General features: G+C 41.9%; 1 protein-coding gene across 1 annotated transcript in view; it reads left to right on the top strand.

Annotated features, from left to right (window-relative positions):
* The first annotated feature begins 12,497 nt into the window (after window positions 1–12,497).
* LOC126267875 (macrophage mannose receptor 1-like) overlaps window positions 12,498–18,678 on the top strand; it is an 89,338-nt gene continuing 83,157 nt past the window's right edge. Inside the window, exons 1-2 of the mRNA XM_049973184.1 lie at window positions 12,498–12,683; window positions 16,084–16,189. Of these exons, the coding sequence (XP_049829141.1) occupies window positions 12,498–12,683; window positions 16,084–16,189 (292 nt within the window). The remainder of the gene's footprint in view (window positions 12,684–16,083; window positions 16,190–18,678) is intronic.

Below are 18,678 nucleotides of genomic sequence, written 5' to 3'. Positions count from 1 at the left end.
CTGGAGGACCCTGAGTATCATCATACAGGGAAGATCAGTTCTTATGTGCAAAAAGTAAATGTCAGAGGGGTTGTACTGCACGTGAAAGTCGCAAAGAAGTAAATAATTCGCGAGCAGTTGGAATATCTGTCTCAGCGGTGCAACACCTCTTCGTGAACATGGTTTAGGAAGGTGCACAGCGGCCAAAAGCCTATATTACACAAGCAAAATAAAGTGAATTTATTGCACTGGGCATGATAACATTAAAACTGGAGTGTCAATGGCGCAAGGTGTTATTCGCGGACAAATTTAAGTTCGAAGTATCTGGAATCCGTTATTGAATGCTTGTTCATCAACTGCGTGAGGTACATATGAAGAGTCAGCGCGTGACTCCAATGGCGAACCATGATGGAGGCCCAGTCATGGCGTGAGGATGTGTTGCGGATAATAAAGTCGGTGATCCAGTGAGAATTTCTGGAACGTTAACAAGGAAGGTTATAACAGGATCAACATTGCAGTTCCATCTGGCAAGAGACATGTTGGTCGTGGGATTAACCTGCTGCAGGACAATGATCCCAAATATGCTTCTAAACTACACAGAGGGCACTTCAGTAAAAAAGAGAACTATGAGGAATTGAAGAATATGATTTGGCCAAGTCAGTCACTTGACTTATATAGCATTGATCCCTTATGGGATGAACCTGACAGGGAGGTCAGAAAACTGCAGTGACCTAATTTTGAAGATCTGTGGAATAATTTACAGATGTAATGGACTGCAAAAACACTACAAAATCGTATCTCCAGAATGCCAAGATTTTGTGCAGTTGTTCTGAGGGCAAAGGGTGGATACACTGAAGAGACTAGAATCTGAATTATAATGAATTGTACGTAATGACACAGAGAGAAAATAGGTGTTTCATTTTGTTAGTAAGTTGAAATAAAATTTATAATCTTTATCATGGATGCATTAAGACTTTTGACTAGTAGTGTAGATCCGATTATATGTCACTACAGGACACTTGTAAAAAGATAGTAAATTTTTAAAAATCCGGATATGCTCATCACCACTCACTGCTTCTGCCACAACCACTCTTTTTGCACCTGTGCAGCTGACGCTGCCTCTTGTCGACTGGAGGTCCAGTGTGAATGATTTTAATATCGTGCCCAGCAGCACTGCGCCATTTGGGGAGCAACTGGAATTTATCTCTCCGGGTCTCAGTCCAGCCTGCCAGAGGCGTCATCTAAACGAGATTTGCGTGTAGGGAATTGCTGCCAGTCATACACACTCTAATTTTAAAACTGGCCTCTCAGTCGTCCAGGATATTTCCAAGAATTAAAGCACACACATCCTGTGTCATCTCCGTCATACATCTAGTGTTTAGACTATAGACCTACAGTATCTGTTGCAAATTCCGATTAATTCCTCTGTATATTGATTTTTCTAAGTGTACCAATAAATCGGTGTAATATTACTAAAGTGGGAAATGCAAACGATTGTATCATCATCCCTCAATGAAATATAGATATGTGCTGTCACTTTCCTATTACTCATATGTTGTAGATTAATATTATTTGTTACTATATGCTTATACCAAATATTCGACGCACGAACTATGTTAATTTGATGTGTAATGCACCTACTATTACTATTTCATCTGCATGTATATTTTAAAAATAGGAAAATCGTGACTCGCTGCAGAAAAACGTTTTTTTCCGAGTGATTCCTCCACAAAGCAAAAGGCTAACACTGACTTATTAAAAAATCTTTGTCAGCCAATGATATGTAGTCTTTATTTAAATCAAATCATGACTGCCAGTATTCTAAGCATTTGAAATGTCTCATTTCAATACTGTGTGTCGTAATATTCTTTGTGGTTCTCTTGGAATCCGACCACAATGCAACAGTGACATCCATTAGATAGAAAGCTGTCACTGACTTTATTGACGAGTGTCACAACGAGAAAACTAAGCCAGCTCTCTTGTAGCGTCTACCGCTGGAATTTGTTGAGCATCTCCATAACGATACTACGACAAAACATTTCACTTTCATCTTCTCTATCTTTTTTTTTTAATTTTATTAATCGAACCTGGTAAATTCTGAGACGGACGAGCACAGAAGCTCTTCTGTGAAGGCAAAGGTCCCGAGTTCGAGTTTCGGTCCGGCACAAAGTTTTAATCTGTCAGGAAGTTTCAAATCAGCGCGCACTCCGCTGTAGAGTGAAAATCTCATTCTACTTTTATTATTATTATCTGCTTTATGTGGTAAAACCTCTTTAGGTCGGTCTGGACTGTTGCTTCTAGGTATTCCTGTTTCCAGTGCAGTATTGCCCACGTCGTGATCGTACATTACTGGATTTCTTCACCTCTCTATGTGCGGTCGTTACGCTTATTTACGTTCCAATACAAGGCCCAGTTGCTGTACCAGTTGTCCATAATCTGCAGGTCTTCCTGCAAATCCCTACAACCTATCGGTATCGCTACCCTCCTATAGACAACAGCATCATCTACGAACAGCCTACACCTGCATCTAAATACCTACTTCACCAGACAATGTATTGTGGAGAGTACATTGTAAAAGTATTCTCGATCTTCTTTCCTATTCCATACATGCACTGACAGAGTTAAAAATGATTATGTGTCACTGTACATGTCAATCTCTTTTATCTTATAATCATTACACCACGTGTACGGTGGAGATGGCAAATGGTCTCGCATTCTTCGTTGAATAGAATTTCTCCGAATTTTCCCAACGACATTTCGAGAGAAGCACACTGCCTTTTCTCCAAAGCACACTGCCTTTTCTCCAAGGAGCTTTAAAAACTCGCCAGACTGGTTATGAGCTTCTAGATGCTCACTGTGATATTGTTATAACCGCAGTGCACACGTATCAGAACACAGCACGAAATACTGCTTGTAGGTATGGAGGGAGCCTAGCACCACCACAGAGTTAGAAACGAAAGCTCTTTAGTCAGGAAGAAATGTGTCACGGTATTTTATAAGATCAGTAAGATGTTTACATAACTGTAAATCTCTATGCCTCTTTCCATTGGTATTTACAGTAAATGTTGATACTTTGTTTTCCTCAGCCATATTCAGATTTTTACATAAACTGTGCTTAAAACAATATGTAAGCCTTGTAGGCACACTTGAATTCTTCTTTTTCCCATTAGAGTTTAGATTCCTCGTTTGTGGCAATTTTTATACTAAACTTTTCGTTTTTTTTCACTTCGACCTCTTCTATTCCCAGTCCTCTTCTTAATACACATAACGTATTAACTGTACTTAGGTGAGTAATTTCTTTAAAACAGAAAGGTTAAAGTCTGTTTGATAAGTTCATCCTTATTTTTAAGACCAATGGAGTAACATTTTCCTTGGCATCCAATCGAAATTTATCAGTATCTATTTCTGATCGTATTGTATAGAACATTGTCTTAGAGTGGGAAAAATATGTTTTTCCCTCTTTAATATACACTGAAGCCCCAAAGAAATTGGTATACCCATGCGCATTCAAATACAAAGATAGGTAAACAGACAGAATACGCCCATATGACAACAAGTGTCTGGCACGATTGTTAGATCGGTTACTGTTGTTACAATGGTAAGTCATCACAATTAAATTGAATTTGAATGTGGTGTTACAGTAGGCGCACGAACGATGGGACACAGCATCTCCGAAGTAGCGATGAAGTGGGGATTTTCCCGTACGATCATTTCACGAGTGTACCGTGAATACCAGGAATCCGATTAAACATCGAATCTCCGACATCTCTGCGACCGGAAAAAGATGCTGCAAGAACGGGACCAACGACGACTGAAGAGAATCGTTCAACGTGACAGCAGTGAACCCTTCTGAAAATTTCTGCAGTTTCAATGCTGGGCCATCAACAAGTGTCAGAGTGCGAACCATTCAACGAAACATTATCGACATGGGCTTTCGGAGCCTAAGGCCTACTCATGTACCCTTGATGACTGCATTACACAGAGATTTACGCCTCGTTTGGTTCTGTCAGCACTGACATTGGACTGTTGATGACTGTAAACTTGTTGCCTGGGCTGACGAGTCTCGTTTCAGATTGTATCGAGCGGATGGACATGTAAGAGTATGGAGACAACATCACGAATCCGTCGACCCTGCATGTCAACAGAGGACTGTTCAAACTGGTGTAGGCTCTGTAATGATGTGGGGCGTGTGCAGTTGGACTGATATGGGACCCCTGTTATGTCTAGACAGGACTGTGACGGGTGACACGTATCTAAGCATCTTGTCTGATCACCTACATCCATTCATGTCCATCGTGCATTACGACGGACTTGGGCAATTTCAGCAGGAGAATGCGACACCCCACACGTCTAGAATTGCTACAGGAACACTCTTCTGAGTTTAAATAGTTCTGCTGGTTACCAAACTCCCCAGACATTAATATTATTAAGCATATCTGGGACGCCTTGCAACGTGCTGTTCAGAAGAGATCTCCAGTCCCTAATACTATTACGGATTTATGGGCAGCTCTGCAGGATTCATGGAGTCAGTTCCCTGCACCATTACTTCAGACATTACTCGAGTCCATGCCACGTCATGTTGCGGCACTTCTGCGTGCTTACGGGGGCCCTACAGGATATTAGGCAGTTGTAGCAGTTTCTTTGGCTCTTAAGTGTAGCACTTACGTGTAATACTTGCATCGTCTTTCTTGGAGTTTGTTTTAATAGGCACCACATACTTTACAGGCAAATAAATAAAGATCCAGGCATACATGACATATTTTATAATGTTTTCTTGGCTTGATTACCTGAAAAGTATACTTGCACACCAGTCAGCTTTTGGGTCTTGTTATAACCCCAGCAGACTAACTGCAGAACACAACACCTGTTCTTTATTTGATAAAGTACACTACGTGGAAGTGCAGTGGAGTTCATTGTAAATAATGTTGATTGGCATTGAAACACTTAAACAGTCCTCCACTGAGTCAATCACACCACTCTTTCCGTTGCTATAAGTCGTAGCTCCCAGCCTTGTGATATCATACTCTTTAGCCATGGAAGACATAGAAGTTTCTCATAGTCTCAGTCTGGATACTTTATAAAATCGACAACATTGTTACCTATGATGGCAGCATGAAACATGCTCCATACCATGGACGCAAACCAGTGGGGGTAGTGTTACGCTTTGGTATGATGCCTGGATTTCCATTAAGCACCTCTGGCAGTATTTAAAGGTGTTCTGAGAGCTGAGGGCTACTAAGCACCACTTTCATTCCTTCATGCTTGGTGTCTTCCCCGACCATATCACAATGCTAGAACCGCGTTTCAATTATTTGAGGAGCATGTTAGTCAACTCACACTGATGAATAGACCACCGAATTCGTCTGATCTGAACCTGATACAACTCATCCGGGACGCTGTACCAGCTTTGCACTCCCAAATCACCGGCCGGAAATTTACGGGAATTGCGAGTCCTATACATAGACGTATAATATCACATACTCCCAGCAAGGACTTTAAGAATGCATGCCGTGCCGAACCGCTGCTGTACTGCATTCCAATTGTTGGCTGTGCCATTATTAATCAGTTGGTCTTAATATTTTGGCTCATTAGTGTATCTAATATAGCGAGGCTGGAGGCCTTTGCTAAGCGCTGAAAAGAAACCGTCCAGTTCTTGTATGGGATGATTAGGCACTTCTCTGTCTGCTCTTTTTTGTGAACAAAACGATCGACTTGCAGCATTGCTTATCCATCATCACACTGTTGAACTGTTACACTACCACTGCTTGGCATTGAGCACCCTGGAAATAAAATTTAGAAAATGAATGCTTGATCAAGTAATAAAACGCCACAAAACAAAGATAATATTATTAACTGAGAATATTCCCTTTATTGATTAGTTAATTAATTTTGATGATGTAAAATCAAATGTTTGAGACCTTGCTTCTTTTGCAGATTCAGTTAGTCACATAACACTGCGGATACGCTGCAACTATAAAGTGTCTCAGCAGTGTCCTTTACCTACCAGTTCTCGCAGCTGTTTGGTTGAATAACACGCAGAAAGCCATCCAATATGTGTATATAGACGGCCTATAACAGTACATACAAATCATTAACAAACTATGAGTGAAGTGCAGGTATCTAAGTACAAATGAGAAATGCTTTTACCTTACTTCTAATAAATTCCATTCAGTCTCAGTACAAGTAACTGCCACATTCCTGAGCGTCGTACGCCTCTACTATATAGCTCCTCAGTCAGCGATGGGATATAAAAGATTCTATTAGCTTCTGGTCTTCGAGGATCAATAACTGAATACAAATATATCTCTGTGAAGATAAAATAGAAAAATACGGTTCAGCTTTACATTGCCCATGATGTCGACGCGCATTATTATGTAGTATAACGAACGGAGACATCTGAAGTCATTTAGCTATTTTTTCTTCAATAATCTACATCATTTTGCATGTACAGTAGTCTAATCATTGAAAAGCCCTTAGATAATGATTATTAGTTGCTTTAGAGGTGTCAGTGAACAAAGCCCTTTGTTAAAAAGCAGTGAATTGTAAGTAGCATTACACTTCAAAAGAACTAATCACATTCAAATTGAATTATAGTGTTCAGTTTAACATCAATCTGTCCTAGAACCAAGTCGGCGAGTTTACGCAGATACACAGCAATCTACCAAGTTCATGTACTTCCGGTATCTCTGTCTAAATAGATAGAAAAAATTCAACATACACTCACACAATTAACAATTGGCTCTAAGCGCTATGGGACTTAACATCTGAGGTCATCAATCCCCTAGACTTAGAACTACTTAAACCTATCTAACCTAAGGACATCACACACATCCATGCCCGAGGCAGGTTAAAAATGGCTCTGAGCACTATGGGACTCAACTTCTGAGGTCATTAATCCCCTAGAACTTAGAACAAGTTAAACCTAACTAACCTAAGGACATCACACAAATCCATGCCCGCGGCAGGATTCGAAACTGCGACCGTAGCAGCAGCGCGGTTCGGGACTGAAGCGCCTAGAACCGCTCGGCCACAGTGGCCGGCACACAATTAACAGAAATAGTATAATTTGCATTAATATGTCCTATAGGCAAATCGACGAGTACACCGACATATAACATAGTAACGAGTGTGTGAAGCAATAGTGTATCTATCTGAATGACTGTGCCCTAGAACAAATATATGCTTTCATGCACCACATAAGCAGACTGAATATTTATAGATAATAATATCACACAAGTGCTGATTATGTTTTGTTTAAATTATTTTGTTGTAATAATAATAATAATCAACTTTTTTGAAATTAGTGGCAATATATCCACACATCATTCAGCAACGTAGTTCAGTTTATATTACAATCTTTTTGAGCGAGGCTGCTCGGGGAAAAGGTTTTCTAATTTCTCATATCTCCATGGACCGAGTGCCTAAATTTGGGCTGGATTGGCTACAACCTGGAATTTTCTCAAGTTCCACAAGAAACCAGCCCAGTTGTGAACAGTACGTTTCAGTTCATAGCTGTAATGTTTAGTTTTTCATATTTCTGGATGATAGTTACTGGTTGGAAATATGCGACTACTTTGACGGTCAACCTGAACGTTGGTCAGGTGGGTGGTGCAGGATTGTTTTCCAACTCACGGGCAGTAGTACACCGTAATGTTTGAAACACGAAAGGAATCCTATAACAGTGATTAGGCCCTAATATATATATACAGGGTGGTCCATTGATAGTGACCGGGCCATACATATCACGAAATAAGCATCACACGAAAAAACTACAAAAAACGAAACTCGTCTACCTTCAAGGGGGAAACCAGATGGGGCTATGGCTGGCCCGCTAGATGGCGCTGTCATAAAACGCATATCAATTGCGTTTTTTAAAAAATAGGAATCCCCTTTTTTATTACATTTTCGTGTAGTACGTACAGAAATATGAATGTTTTAGTTGGACCACTTTTTTCGCTTTGTGATAGATGGCGCTGAAATAGTCACAAACGTGTAAGTACGTGGTATCACGTAACATTCCTCCAGTGCGGACGGTATTTGCTTCGTGATACATTACCCGTGTTAAAATGGACCGTTTAACAATTGCGGAAAAGGTCCATATCGTGTTGATGTATGGATATTGTGATCAAAATGCCCAACGTGCGTGTGCAATGTATGCTGCTCGGTATCCTGGACGACGTTATCCAAGTGTCCGGAACGTTCGCCGGATAGTTACGTTATTAATTTTAAGGAAACAGGAAGTGTTCAGCTACATGTGAAACATCAACCACGACCTGCAACACATGATGATGCCCAAGTAGGTGTTTTAGCTGCTGTCGCGGCTAATCCGCACATCAGTAGCAGACAAATTGCGCGATAATCGGGAATCTCAAAAACGTCGGTGTAGAGTGCTACATCAACATCGATTGCACCCGTACCACATTTCTATGCACCAGGAATTGCATGGCGACGACTTTGATCGTCGTGTAAAGTTCTGCCACTGGGCACAAGAAAAATTACGGGACGATGACAGATTTTTTGCACACGTTCTATTTAGCGACGAAGCGTCATTCACCAACAGCGGTAACGTAGACCGGCATAATATGTACTATTGGCCAACGGAAAATCCACGATGGCTGCGACAAGTGGCACATCAGTGACCTTGGCTTGTTAATGTATGGTGCGGCATTATGGGAGGAAGGATAATTGGCCCCTATTTTATAGATGGCAGTCTAAATGGTGCAATGTATGCTGATTTCCTACGTAATGTTCTACCGATGTTACTACAAGATGTTTCATTGCGTGACAGAATGGCGATGTACTTCCAACATGATGGATGTCCAGCACATAGCTAGCGTGCGGTTAAAGCTGTATTGAATAGCATATTTCATGACAGGTGGATTGGTCCTCGAAGCACCATACCATAGCCAGCACTTTCACCGGATCTGACGTCCCCGGATTTCTTTCTGTGGGGAAACTTGAGGGATATTTGCTCCAGATGGTATTTAGAGATTAGGAGACGTGGTATTTAGAGATTAGGAGATACCTAATGCCCCTCAACTGAAGAAAATCCATTTGTCGCTGGTGAAGATACTACTTCAGTCTGGCCACACCTGCCCGAGGCAGGATTCGAACCTGCGACCGTAGTGGTCGCGCTGTTCCAGACGGAAGCGCCTAGAACCGCTCGGCCACAACGGCAGGCTTATACAATAGGAACACAGATCTTACATCTGTTCTGCTCCTGGATGTTAGATAACACGCAAAGGTTTTGTAGGTACAATAAGATGTAGTTCACCCTTCCTGCAAATACTAGCAGGTCTTACCTTTTAGCTAAGCAGGTAAGTTTTCAATACTTAGAGCACTTTCTTCCTTAAGCTATTAAAATAACAATATTCATTTATTTTTTTGGCACATCTCATAACTGCCAGATGGTCCAAGGCATTTTGACTATACCATATGAGTCTATTTTCTGCCTCTGCAGTTGTACACGCACACTAGGAATCAGATTCAGGATGTCTCCTGTAAAATAGTACCTTATAGTGTAACTTGTAGTGAGCACTTAGTTTCGCAGGTGAATTATTTGCAATAGCTATATATGTTGTAACCAGCTCAGGTCAGTATCCTGCATCTTGCCATGTTCCCACATAGCCTCAAGAAATATCCTATTTAGTCTCATCCTTCACTCAGTAGACAGTAATGTCAGTTTTGTAAGTTTGTGGTACGATCTTATGGGAACACACTGCTTAGGTCATCGGTCCCTAAGTAATGTCAGACTACTGATCATTATCAACTGCTATATCTTCTTCATGACTGAAAATCTGACTGGTGGATGGGGATGTAATAGTTGTGAATAATGAAAAGAGATGCAATGAACTGTATTTATTTGACGCAGTCAAATGTACTGTCCTCCCAAGCCAAACAACTCGGACGAACTCTCATTACATCACCTGCGCATATCATCACTTCAATGGTTTGTATTTCACAAAATCACTTGCGATGAGGTTTTATTCCAAAGTCTTTAACCTGTGTCTGAGATATTGACCACTTCGAAAAAATTACAGGTTTGTTATAAGTGACATGTAACATTTCCAAGACCAAACTGCAGCCAAGAGTGACTACTAAAGTTGCGCTTTACCAAAACTACGGTACAGTACATAAACGACGCAGTAAATGGTCGAATTACCAGTAGTATTGGTAGCATTGTTAGCGAGTAAACATAGTTGAATGCGTGATAGAAAAAGTAGGACCTCTCTTTGAATTTTGTTTGTTGCAGATAATTAGAATCGCACATTGTTCAGTGTTAGTCCATTGTGTATTCTACATCCTTACAAAACATAAACTGCATTTTACAGGTAATAAAAATTAGTAAATCACGTAACTTCCGCCCTTTTATCCAACCGAAGAAATTACTTCACAACTTCACATGCAAGTACAGTTTACCTGCACAATCATAAAAAAAATGTACAATCATTGTTGTTTTTATAGACAACAGAAAGTCTTTCATCATCATCAATGGCTAGGAGTTCCTGTTATTATTGATAAGTGCGGAAGTTGTTCATGAAAGTCAAAAACGTGTTTCATATAAGCTTGACGAAGTATTGAAGCGATGTTTAATATGTTTTTGATCTCCAGTTCTTTTTTTAATTTCGCCTTTTTTAGAGGAAAAAAAGGCGTTTTGTAGCGCTATATGATAAAACTGTATTGTTTTTGTATTTGGAATAAAAATCCGTCGGTTTCCATTAAAGGTCCACAGTTTGAGAATAAAACCTGAATTAAACATTAGCAATCTCAATTTTGCTATAAATAGTGTTTATTTTTAAGTAAAATACAGAAGGATAACTATGTATAACAAATATGTTCTGTAAGTTATGTGGCCCTTCATATATCCTCATTGAGTTTCTAGATGGTTCACCACTTCCGGTTTCTAGGGTAATCTAGTAAAACGTTGATAGGAAACGGAAACAAAATGATAAAATGAGGCAACTCCCGATAGATATGCAACGCACCTGATGCACAGATAATGCGGTTACGATCTTAGCTGACCAAAGCACAACGACAGCTACTGCACTTTACACTTACTTGTAAAAGTCCATGGTAGTATACGGCAGTTTTTCATCTCTAATTACTGCCCACTGCGCTAAATTTCACTACTACGATTTCGAAAATCTTCGTGCTAACTTCAGTTGTTTCCAGTTCGACACCACGCCTTCAATTATTATATCAGATCCTCAATTTTCAGTTAATGAAAACCGTAATAAGTATAGCAGATTCACATCTATTGGTTTTCCCTATTTTGTTTACTCTTTGTTATTACATTACTCCACTCTATTACTCAAATAGCAAGCGTTACCGACTTCAGCGGACCTTTCCACAAGAACCATCATACTCAGCTATATTGTGTTCTTCACTTATGATACTTGTTATTAACAATCCGAACGAATTCAAAAGTAACAGCAGTGTACATGGCTACAACACTAGGAGAAAGGATGATCTTCACTACTCAAGGTTAAATCTAACTTTGGCCCAGAAGGGGGGGGGGGGGGGGTAAATAATGCTGCCACAAAAGCCTTTGGTCACTTACCTAATAGCATCAAATGTCTGACATAGAGCCATATAGCATTTAAAAGGAAATTAAAAGAATTTCTTAATGGCAACTCCTTCTACTCATTAGATGAATTTTTGGATATAGTAAGTGGGTAATTTCCCCAACCCCCACAAAAAATTAAAAGTATTAAGTGTTCAAAAATGGTTCAAATGGCTCTGAGCACTATGGGACTTAACATTGACGGTCATCAGTCCCCTAGAACTTAGAAGTACTTAAACCTAACTAACCTAAGGACATCACACAAAACCCAGCCATCACGAGGCAGAGAAAATCCCTGACCCCGCCGGGAATCGAACGCCGGAACCCGGGCGTGTGAAGCGAGAACGCTACCGCACGACCACGAGATGCGGGCTATTAAGTGTCATGTAATATCTTGCATAGACACCTTTTATTAACCTGACACGCCCCACATCATTACGAAGTGTCGTATTCGTGATCTATGGAACAAGTACTAATCTAATCTAAACTAATCTGCTGTTATACCATCTGTTGCAAGAGATGACTCTGCTGCATGACTATCTGTGGGGACGTTAGCTTACTGCCTCCCAGCTGCCGACTTTGTGAACAATGTCCAAATTTTATATTACTTACAGTAAGATGATTAAAATGCACAAAGTGTGTATTACTCTTAGAAGTACCATGGTACTAGTCATGGCCTGTGGTGTGTTTGCAACCTCGAAGTGATACTTTGTTTAGCCGGCCAGAGTGGCCGAGCGGTTCTGGGCGCTACAGTCTGAAACCGCTACGGTCGCAGGTTCGGATCCTGCCTCGGGCATGCGTGTGTGTAATGTCCTTAGGTAAGTTAGGTTTAAGTAGTTCTGAGTCAAGGGGACTGATGACCTCAGATGTTAAGTCCCATAGTGCTCAGAGCCATTTGAACCATTTGATACTTTGTTTATATCGGCTTACCGTGTGATTCGTCGCTCAGGCTGAGATGAGTCTGGCGTGGTTGGCGCTGTTGGTGCTGGTTGGGGCGGTGACCACGGTTCGGGGGCAGCGCTGCGTGCCGCTGTCTCAGCCCTACCTGCGCTGGTGGCGTTGCCAGTGCGCCACGCAAGATGGCAGCGCCATCTTCACGACCACGCACGCGCTCAACGATCTGCGTGCCTGGTCCACCAAGGTGAGCCACTTCACGGTGTTGTATGGTGAGGAGGAAAGGAGAGAGTGAAACGCGATGCTGGCACGTACCCTACCCCCTTCAACTGTTTCCAAGATGGATGCAGAACTTGAGGTCTGCATACGAGAGAAAGATAGCTATCGACGGTGGCATGTACCTTCACTCAATGAGACACTATTGAGAGGTCTGAAATTTAATTAAGGACACTGGTACAAAATATGAAGATCAGGAACTTCCCACCACCTCATCTGCTCCCCTCATCGGCGAACTACTATGCTGAAAATTTCTCCCATACTCCCCCCCCCCCCCCCCACACACACACACACAAGCACAAGATTCGAGTCAAATAGTTCCGAGTCGATAAACATAACGAAGGCGTGCGTCAGCATCACCTTTGGAGGCAGGTACGTGGGCCTTCTACCGAAAGAAGTTCAGCCTTCCTCTGACAAAGTATTTGTTTACATTCGTTTTCCGCAGAAATGTTGATGAACTTGGTGGTTGATGAATATGGTTGGTAAATAAATAAATGTCGTATGACTAGGGCCTCCCGTCAGGTAGACCGTTCGCCGGGTGCAAGTCTTTCGATTTGACGCTACTTCGGCGACTTGCGCATCGACGTGGATGAAATGATGATGATTAGGACAACACAACACCCAGAAAATCTCCGACCCAGCCGGGAATCGAGCCCGGGCACTTAGGATTGCCATTCTGTCGCGCTGACCACTCAGCTACCGGAGGCGGACAATATGGTTGGTGAGCACAGACGACCGTAAACTGGGAACGGGAGTGAGAGACGCACTCGCGCACGCACCCCACATTCCCCCCCCCCCATCCCCCCCTCTCACCACCCCCTCCACCCCCCACATACACACACTTTGGAATCTAAATTTATTGACTCCTCACGCGGTTCTAGCTATGACTGTCCGTGATTGTACTACCCCACACACATAGCATTTTGAAACGCTTTGTGATATACTATCATTGTGTAACCTGTTTGTTTAACCGTTCATGGTAAATTGCAGTTTTCTTAGTGCGGCGTGAGTTCGGCGCTGCACTTGATTCCACTTTTAGGAGTATTAACCTGGTATTTTTTGCAGATTATTATTGTTCCTAGCCGATACGATTTTTTCAGTGGCTTTACTTTTCTTTTGTGTATTTTTTAAAATTTTATTATTTAACCTAAAGCTATTGTTAGATGAATATAAATATTTCTCTGAATAGCTCATTGTAGTACCTGCATTTTATCGTAAAAAATATGTAAGTCTGGATCGTTGGGTCAATAATACGTCTTTTTTATTCACATCAACAAAATAAAACGTTGTTCTTTGTACATCTTATGAAATAAGCTTACAATTTAGGTATGAAATCAATGTTTGAACCTTAGAAACATTTTATGGATACTGATCAGGTAATTCCTGTGAACTTTCGACCAAATTTAATTCTTGAGACACGACATTTGCTCAATATGGCCCTGTCGGCTTAAATTAACAAAGCACAATGAGCTCAAGAAATTGTTATATAAAATCCACAACTTTTGAAGACGTCAATGTATTACACATGTTTTTTGAATTCTATAACTTCTCGTACACATTTTCTGTTTATTTGGTTGTACAGAAAATGTGTAAAATGTGAATACGATTTTTAGAAACAGCCTGTGAACACCGAGAGGTATTTATATTATTCATTAGATGTACAATGGAAAGCATCCACACAACTTGGGATTTATGTGTTAAAACAGCTTGGTTTTGCCTTCTGCTGGCATACAGAGATGCAAATTGCCTAGAAAAACTATATGTACAATGTTTTGTTAATGTAAATAAATCCACCTGGTGGTGAAGGTATAATCTCCGAGACGCGCAGTGGACAGTTTAATGAAAGTGACAGGCTACAATTGTTTGAGTATTTCAATTGATATTCATGACTCGTAGCGGACAGGTCTCACCTAAAATGTTAGGAATTGCAATCATTGCATTCATCTCTGGCCAGACCATATTTAACGACAGTGAATTAAACAATGGGTTCTCTGCGTATTTACGTCGAGTTGGCAATGGCGTTATGACCGAAATTACTCAGTAATAAACATTTTATTAATTTGCTTTACCCGTGCTAAGCATACCAAAAAATACACTTTCCCTTGACTGGTAAAGCATCATTATATATCGTTCTTAAAACATCTTTGGCACTTAATCTTGTTGACATTTCTTAAGTAATAGTAATTCTGTGTGGTTCAACGGGATAGTGCAAGTCTTTCAGTTGAACGTCACTTTGGCGACTTGCACGTTGCAAACTACCTCTGCAACCCTAACAAGGGAGGGTGACCTACAGCTTAACGTGGAATTCGAAGCACATGAGTTAGTAGTGGAGGCCAGGTTAAAGGCAGACTAAAAACTCTGTGGTCAGAGCGGAATTTGCTCTCGCGATTTTCCAGATCCATCCACGTGCTTTACTAACAGACCACCATGACCGACATATTTCGCAAATTAATATTATGGAGCCATTATATTAATCTGAAGCACCTTCGTGAAACAGTATAATGTGTGTCCCTGTCAACGAATCCGAATTTTCTTGCTGACCCTCTTGGTTCTTTTAAGATGGTAATATTCAACTTCGAGGTTTTCTGCAAGATCGTCCAGACTGGTGGCAATTGCCATGTAGGAATGTTTATGACAGATTGACGACAGATAAAATGCAGGTTTGAGAAGGAGTATAATCCACCATCACATCCGTAGTCACGCCTTAAACTATCGATCGGTGGTATGACTTCTGATTGGACTGGTTCTTTTAATAGCAAGTGCCATTGAACATTCACAGCAATTAGAACTCGGCTAGAAGGTAATGGAAGGACTGAAGGAACTCGGAAAGACTCTGAAATGTGAAAGATGATAACTGGACGGTGTGAACAGAAGTCTGCATCAAATGTGCCGTTAAATGTGTGTCTGAAAGACCTAGGATACCTGACTTTTCCATGTTACAATGTGTTTTAAAAGTGAGAATTTAATTGCGTAACATTTAGTAAATTTTGCTTAGTGGTGATAGACTTCCCCACGACTTCTACAGTCAATACTATATCATAGCATTTATGTTTTCAGGCTTCCTAGACTACTGGTAAGAAACGGGAGCAACAACAGTCCTTTGTAATATATTTGTTTGATAATTCCAAGGGGAAAGGTAACGAAAATTGACCACGAGTATTAATCAAGCAGCAAAACCTCGCCCACTTACATTCCATCAGTCGTCGGACACTTTGTCTCAAACCGTTGTTGAGATATTAACGTTGTTTCATCATATGCTTGTACGTATTTGTGTTAGTATGTCTGTGTGATGATTTTGTCTTCCCTATCTAAGTAAACATGCGTACGTCCATTCGATTCATTGGGGGACGAAACCATTCTGCGTGTTTCAGGTGGAGGTTGCCCCTGGCGTGTGCAGCATCAGGGAGGCCCTGATGCTGTGGGACACTGTGAATGGTCGCTATCGCTCACCGCCGTTCTACGCACCGCTTCCCCGACGTTAGTATCTGTGAACTACTGGTAGCTTGTAAAGTCTGAAGACAATGTAGACCTGTAGTGAATCTCTGTAATACGAAAAGTAGCACTGTTACTTAGGATTAAGTGCATTAACTAATCTTTTATGAATTACTAAAAATAACTTCGTATGAACTCTTTCTGTTTCAAGTCCTCTGCATTAATAGAACGTATGAATCCTTCGTATGTCTTTGGGTGTTTTCACACTTCCCCTTGCAATAAATGTGATGGCAACCCGTTAGCATGTATTAGCTTTGGGGAGTTTACACTGACTCATAATAATCGGCGGCTGATTTGAAAGATCATACCAGATAAAAGCTATGTATTGGGGCTGCCTGTCTTCTTGAAAGTAACAGGGCTGACAGAGCTGAACTCACGTCAGGCAGAAAGATTCAAAATGGTTCAAATGGCTCAGAGCACTGTAGGACTTAACATCTGAGGTCATCACTCCCCTAGAACTTAGAACTACTTAAACCTAACTAACCTAAGGACATCACACACATTCATGCCCGAGGCAGGATTCGAACCTATGACCATAGCAGTTGCGCGGTTCCATTTTAAAGCGCCTAGAACCGCTTGGCCACACCGGCTGGCTCAGGCAGAATGGCACATGCTGATTTCAGACAAGAATTTGAATAGCTAGTCACAAGGGGTAGCAATAACTATAGATATTGTGGTGTATAGTTCAACAAACCGAACGCTGTATCACATGTACACTTATAAGCTATGTGTATACAACATGTTTGTAAGACTGAACAAACCCTGTAGTTATTAAGCTTATTAGTGTTTGACGAGGCTAGCAAAATAATAATAATGCATCGATGACATCTTTCTTCAAGTTTAAATTAAAATGAAATCCGACCGTACTGGAGTTTGAGCATCTCTGTGCCATTCTTGCACTTACTTTTCATCTCGTAAGGAAACTGGCCGGTCTCTGGATCTTTCTCTGTCTCATCCATTAACCGTGCTTGGTAAGGCTACCAGGCTGACGGGCAGCACTAAGGAACCTGTAAAGTAAGGATTTTGTAAGTTACCACTAGGGTGTATGAAACACATTTCCTTGGTGTTGTAACTGCGACCAGGATGGTCGTGGGGTAGCAATGACGGTAGGCGCGGCGGGACCCGTGGAGAGGCCTGCGAACAACAACACAATGGAAGAGGACGGACACAACCAGGATGGAACGAATACAACAAGACCGAACAACAGAGTCACAAGGAAACAAACTCGTACACGAACCAGGAAGTAAGGAGTCCAGCGCAAAGCGAGGTGTAAACCGACGTAAGCAAAATCAGACTGACTGGCTGAGTTTTTTTTTCTTTATTGTGATTTCATTCCCCTGCCCTATATGGGCAGGGGAGGGCTGTCAGCGGCACAATCCGCCGCTCTTCAGCCGAGTGACATGACAACTAAAATAAGAATAAAATGTTACATCGTAAGGCGAAAAAAAGGGAACAGAAAACAGAGTAAGGGGAGAAAAAGGAGGTAAAAATACACTGACATGGAGACGTTCATGGGGGACAGTTAAAAAAGTCACCAGAAAGTTGAAAAACGCAGTTGGCGATTCTTAAAACACAGAGAATACACTGAATGCGCATGCACAGGTTAAAAGTTGGCCACAGTATTAAAAACACTCCAAAACAACACACTTAAAACCCACTTGGAGTACACACAACGAAGAATAAAGCTACCAGGTGGGACCTGCCGAGAGCAAGGTCAGAGGGGATGGAAAAGGAGGGGAGAGCATGGGGCAGCTGGGGAAGTGGTGGGATGAAAGAGGAGGGGCAACCGTGGGTTCACAAAGAGGCAGGAGACACGTGGGGTGGGAAAGGAAAGGGAAGACAGGGCAGGAGGAAGCGCAGAGAAACTGAAAGGAGGCACAAGAGGTGGAGGGGGAGTAGGAAGCCGCTCAGGAGGAGGGAGGGGGAGTAGAGGGAGCCCTGAGGACGAGGCCGGAAGAGGAGGTTAGAGTTGGTAGGGAGGGTAGATGTCAGGGCGAAGCTCATCATCCGGGAGGGATAGACGGTAGAAGTTGTGTTGGGGAAGGAGATGGAGGATATGGAGATGGAGAGAGGGAGGGACACAACGGTAAAGGCACAGCAACTGGTTAGGGGTGGAGAGGAAGGGAGACACCAGGGGGTGAGGGGGCTCAAGGTGGCGGACAATATATAGTGTGTGGATATGTTCAAGGAAAAGGAGAAGGTGGGGGAAGGGGATGAGGATGCTTCTGGGGGACGGAAGGCGGATGTGGAAGGCGAGGCAGAGTGCATGGTGTTCAAGGATTTGGAGGGCTTTATAGAACTGGGGAGGGGCGGAAATCCAAGCGACGCTGACATAACAAAGGATGGGGCGGATCATGGATTTCTAGGTGTGAAGGATGGTGGAAGGATGCAGACCCCACGTCCGGCCGGACAGGAGTTTCAGGAGTCAGAGGCGGTTGTGAGTTTTGTTTTGGATGGTAAGGAGATGGGGAGTC

Source organism: Schistocerca gregaria, chromosome 4 (genome assembly GCF_023897955.1).
Source record: "Schistocerca gregaria isolate iqSchGreg1 chromosome 4, iqSchGreg1.2, whole genome shotgun sequence".
Lineage (NCBI taxonomy): Eukaryota > Metazoa > Arthropoda > Insecta > Orthoptera > Acrididae > Schistocerca > Schistocerca gregaria.
The sequence above is the reverse complement of the archived record's forward strand: the minus strand, read 5'-3'. Positions and strand labels throughout refer to the sequence as shown.